General features: G+C 40.9%; 1 protein-coding gene across 4 annotated transcripts in view; it reads right to left on the minus strand.

Moving 5' to 3' along the window:
- Positions 1-5,912, minus strand: part of Satb2 (SATB homeobox 2) — a 176,298-nt gene that overhangs the window by 50,260 nt on the left and 120,126 nt on the right. For all 4 annotated transcript variants that reach the window (XM_021161899.2, XM_029481375.1, XM_021161889.2 and 1 more), the window contains exon 8: positions 1,450-1,662. In XM_021161899.2, coding sequence (XP_021017558.1) covers positions 1,450-1,662 — 213 coding nt within the window. The remainder of the gene's footprint in view (positions 1-1,449; positions 1,663-5,912) is intronic.

A 5,912-nucleotide genomic window follows, 5' to 3' on the forward strand; every position in this document is an offset into this window, starting at 1 on the left:
TCTCTAATAATGGCTAAACGTTGTAAAAGTACTATTGAATTTACTAGCAGTCAGTACTAATGCAAACTGTCAATGTCCTAACAACAGTCCACTATGTATTCTTTGATATTTAAAGAGAAATAAATTAAAAGGCCTGCTTACAGATGTCCAAAGTAAGTAGTCAAGTCTTTAGCAGTATGACTCATAATTTACAAGTAAAACAATTTGGCAGGGTGTGACAGAAGGTGATCCATAATTACAAATCTACTGTAGGGTGCTAAAATAGAGTCAAGATATGTGGGAAGAAAATGACAATATACCTGAGAAGGCCCTAATATTCCTACCAGAATAAAGTTCTAGTTCTGTGTTTAGTCAGCTTCTTGGAACTTATCAGAAAGCTAACCAAGAAGAATAAAACTATAGTTTCTTAGCAAAGCAACATTTGATTTTTAATGTACCCAGTTTTCAGGTTTGCACAAATAGGTAGGCTTTGAGAACCATTACTCAGAATTTATGCAACCCAGAGAACCAGATCGTGAAATGGTTTTATCTATGTCAACACAGCAGGGGAGCAGGGAGTAAGTGGAGATGAGCAGCTTACTTTTGAACTGGAAGTGTGCCCTGCCTACTGTGAGCTCTGAATGCTTCAGAAGTGTGCAGCAGACAGGGAGGCCAGAAATTCCCAAATCCTAGAGTGACAAAATATGAGGCTCCCTGTTACCAGGACCCATCGCTCTGGCCTAGCTACTGCACCCTCACACACAGAACTTTTCCACTATGTTTCTTTAAAAAAGAAAAAAAAAAGAAAGAAAAAAGAAAGAAAGAAAAGAAAGAGAAAGAGAAAGAGAAAAAAGAAAAAGAGAAAGAAAAAGAAAAAGAAAAAGAAAAAGAAAAAGAAAAAGAAAAAGAAAAAGAAAAAGAAAAAGGAAATTTCCTTATTTTATTGTTACTGGGGGTCTGGGTGGCATAGGTACACGAGTACAGGATCCCCCTGGAGGTGGAGTTACAAACAAAGATGATAATCAGTCTTAACTGCAGAGCCATCTCTCCAGTCCTCCATTTTATCTTTCTGAATTGCTCACAGCAGCATCTGAACTACTGTTTCTTGCCCTCAACCACACTTCCACCCCCAGAAAAATAAACAAGCAATGAAAGGAAAATAAAGTAGTTGTTATACAAACACAACCCCCACAAGAATGCCACTTCTTCTTCTTCTTCTTCTTCTGAAACTGTACAAAAGACAGGAACTCACCTCCTGCTCTTGCCCTGCCCCCTCACCTGCTTATGTGGAAGAATGGGATTATCCTAATGAGAAGGGAATAACACACCTCCACAGCACAGGATTACCTCATGATACAGCCAGAGGTTATATCCTTTGACCTGTTCAATGATGTTTCTTGGTTTTCAAGGAAAAACAGAATGTCCATGAAGCAAGAGTGAAGTATGTGAAGTGTGGAGCAGACAGCTCACCTGTGGGGTTCGGGAGGAGCTGGGACTGCTAGAGGCAGAGGACACCATGCTCACATTGGGGTTCATGCTCCGCTCTCGCTCATCCTGGTAAATGCGATCACGCTCCACTTCAGGCAGGTTGAGGAAGTTCTGCATGGCCCTCAGGTTTACTAGAAGAGACTGAGATGCAGTCCTGGGATCTTCTTCCTTACGCAGTATCTCTGACAATAATCCCTGGTAGAGTGGGGAAAAATAGGCAAAGTCATGTCTACGGATTTACGGGTATGGTTTCCGTCTCCCTCGCCAACTGCCCCTCTACTTGTTTGGCATAACCAGCTTGAGAGAATATCAGGAACATGCCTAGTTCCTTAGGGAGGAGTCTGTATGAATGTGTTCCCTTTCCGGGGCTGTGCCTTATTTTAGGACTTCTATTCTGCCACCTCATCATCGCTGTAATAATCCTATGTGTGCCAATGCCAGCGAGCAAGGTAGGCGCTCAGGAGGAAATATGGAGCTGCAATTACCACCAGGTGCCTCCAGCAAGTATTTCAGGAGCTGTTAGAACTCTCTCTGCTTGAAACTGGGAACTCTTGGCAGTCCTGCTTAGCTTTACGAATCTGCCAAGTTTGGTAAATTTAGTTCCGACATTTAAACAGCATGGGAGATTTACATCAATTTAAAAAAAATAATAAAAGTTTGGCTGAATTTCTGTATGACCGGACACTGGTTTCAATATAGATGCTTCCTAAGGTAAAGGGAGGAGGAGAACAAAAAGCACAGATAACCTGTCAACTCTGAGAACTTCCCAGGCTTCACATATAGCAGCTATGCTTTCATAGGTACTATGAGGCACCCCAGTCTTTTGTGGGGTACCCACATGGGAAGCTCTAATTTCAAGTGATGAAAATGTGGTTACGTTAGCTAGGGACTGGGACATGCGCTAACTGTAGTGCTGATAGGCTCTGATGTCCTGATCGACTCAATGTTTTCTGAGTTTGTGACTCAACTAAATATGGGGGTTTTAAAAGCAGGGTTTTTGTGTACTCTGGTGACACAGAATTCACAAAGATTTTGTCGATACTCTAGAGCAGCATGGCCTAAGAGGACAGTAGGAGATGAGCTAGAGAAATGGCTCTTAACATACAGGCCTTGACCCTGTTAAGAGTCGAATAACCCTTTCACAGGGGTTGCCTACCAGGTATCTTGCAGGTGAGATATTTACATCACAATTCATAACAGGTGCAAAATTACAGTAATGAAGTAGCAACAAAAATAATTTTATGGATGGGGTCGCCACAACATGAGAAACTATTAAAGGGTTGAGCCATTAGGAAAGTTGAGAACCACTGAGCTAGAGCGATATTAAGACAGAGGCAGATCCATTACTGTCGCATGCACTTGTTGGGTTATCACACAGAAGCATCATTTCATATTCTCAGCTTTTATCCTTTTGCAGGGCACTCACTTTTAAAGTGAGATGAGGGCTTACAACTGTTTCTCTAAGAAGAGCTAAGATGCTAATCCTGTACTTTGAGCACACAGGCAAACCGAAGTCACAAAAAGTCACTTCTATGGACTGTGGTAAAGCTCTGCATGTGCCAACGATGCTTTGCACTGAGGGAAATTAATACAAGTGCAGGAGATGCAGCTCACATATAAAACAGCAGTGGCTGTAAGGAGAATTATCCTCTGGCTGGACAGAAGTCTGCAGGGTATAGTGGGCATTTTCATACAAATTAGCATATTGTGCCGTAGTATGGCAAATACCATTTATAGGGAGGCATGTCACACAGTTACCAACAATCAAGGAAGTATAGTCATCATTCAGAACACCACACAGGGACTGGAAAGATGGCTCAGTGGGTAAAAGCACTTGCCTGATGACCTTGGTTTGATTCTTGGGGCTTACATGGTAGGTGGAGAGAACTGACTCCTGCAACCACGTGTACACGCATGCACATGCATGGGTGTGCACACAACATACCATACACATACAGAGAGATACATAAATAAACCTCGTTTTTAAAATCATACAAAACGACTATACTGCAAGGAAGCTACCGACAGTGTGCCATCTGCTAGCTCTGAACGTAGAGGGCACATTACTGTGATTAGAGGAATCCTAATACCTGGGATAAGTGCCTACACAAACATAGCTAGGACGCACATGGTGTTGGCTTGAGGTCAGAATGTGAATAGGGATAAAATATACCATATAATGAAGCTAGGAGAAATGTTAGAGAGAGAGAGAGAGAGAGAGAGAGAGAGTGTGTGTGTATGTAATGTATGTATGTGTGGCGGAGGAGGGGGCTGTGTGCTAGTTAGTATGTGGGCATGCACATATGTGCTCAAGGAAAGAGCAAGGTAGGTGGTATGTGTAAAAATATCCTATTGCTGAAATGATTAGAGGAAAATCCAGATCTCACGGCATGCTTTTAGGAGCAACAAGTGAGGCACTTGTCTTCCTGGAAAGTGTGCATTCCATGAATCGATTCTCCCGAAATTAAGAGTCACTTGTGCCTTGGGTCACCCTGCTTCCCATTTTAACTGAGCAACCTGAAATGTTCATAATGGATTTGCTTCAAAGATTTTTTTTTAAAACATATCTAAATTAATATGAAGAAAGGAAGTGGATTTTAAATTGTTCCCAATTTCCAAGGTCAGTAAGACAGTAAGATTGATACTCTTCTGCGCTTTCTCTCATAATGAACCATGCACAGAAAGAACAGTTGGTTTTCTCCCTCCTCCCCAGCCTTCCTCCCTTCTGTCTCCTCTACCCACCTTTTCAAGATTGTAATAAAGGAATTGTAGTATCATCATGGAGATACTCACTGTGATTATAAATCAAAATATCTTTAGAGGTAGAATTTAACTTATTCTTTCTCCATAAAATTATGGAGTCACATAGTGTATTACAGCAAAGGCTCTTACATATGAAATAGTGAGATAAAATACTATTGTCTTAATATACCATATCTAAAAACTATGCAGGTTCCCAAACAAACAAAAGAAATCATTAAAATTACTGAGTGTTGTTTATATTTGTTTCTTGAGTTTACTTTATTGTTTTACTTTAAAACTGCATAGGGTCTGTGTTCTACATCGGTCACATTCTAGATAGCCTTCTAGGAAAATTCACTCATCTCTCATATAGAGCACCCTTGAAGATGGCTGCTGGTCAACATCACTGTTGAAGCAAAAGACAGGTAGACAGACAGACAGCATTTGGAAGTTAGGTGGCTGGTGGAATATATTGCTTCTGTCAAGTAATTTACCTAATTGCAGATACAGTCTCAAATGAACAAACTTGGCCAGTATCACCTTCATACACAGCTTCCAGAAAATTACAACATTGCTCCAAATCCCTTATCCCAACTCTCAGGAGTATGGCCATAGCCCCAAAGTGCATTCTTTCCACTGGGGGCATTTTCAATGGTAAGTGACTAACTAGAGTGAACGAGACCTTAGCTGTTTGGTTTTAATTTTTTTCACTTTGGCTACTTTCACTTTGTGTCCATTTAAATGCTGTAAAGTACGATTTTAAAGACATGTTGTAAATTCTGCAGACATAGGTGTGAAGTGAATCCAGTTTGTTGGAAATCATCACACACACACACACACCCCAACCCAATCCACCACCCACTAATTATCAAGATGAGTAAATGTTTACCATATTGAATCTGACTTGAATGGAACATAAATTAATAATTTATCTCACATCAATATTTCTAAAGCCTTTGCTACTATGTCATCTGGCATTCTAATTATCAACCAGCTAAGCAGGAGGTGTCATTTGGACAGTGCCATTATGTAGCCTGAGATATAGAAAATGTGTTGGGGCTTCTGGGCTCTGGAAGAAAAAAAAAAAAGATGCACTCCTATCAATAGGAAAGCCATGAAAGGGAATTAATAAATTAACCAGGATAATGCTTATTAAACTTTCATATCAGTAATCATATTAAAATATACTGCCAGTAGTGAGTAAAGTGGCCACTAAGTATTTGCCTCATTGTAGGGAACAGAACCTTTTCCAGGGAGACATAATAATAGTTTCCTCAGCGGTGGGAGCCTACTTTCATAAGACAAGGAAACATGTTGCCTGCAAGGGCACAGGGAATACAATGTGCACATACTGGGCCACATTAGTTCCTGGGTTCAAAATCACTGAAGAAAAAAAAAAAAAGAAGTTTGGGCAAAGAGAGCCTCAAGGGGGCTTTCCACTGGCTCGCCAATGGGGAGTTTACGAGCTTTGTAGACCACTGCTAGGACCAGCAGAAGATAGATGGTTTGAGAAGGAACTCACTAAAATTAAGATAATTCAAAATACAAAACAACAATCTGTAAATGCAATCTGGCTTGCCTGATGATACATGCTATCTTCAGATAAAAGGAAGAAACTAGCTAGGCAGTGGTGGTGCATGTCTTTAATCCCAGCCCTTGGGAAGCAGAGGCAGGCGGATTTCTGTGTTCGAGGCCAGCCTGGT

The sequence above is a fragment of the Mus caroli genome, chromosome 1 (assembly GCF_900094665.2).
Source record: "Mus caroli chromosome 1, CAROLI_EIJ_v1.1, whole genome shotgun sequence".
Taxonomy (NCBI): Eukaryota; Metazoa; Chordata; class Mammalia; order Rodentia; family Muridae; genus Mus; species Mus caroli.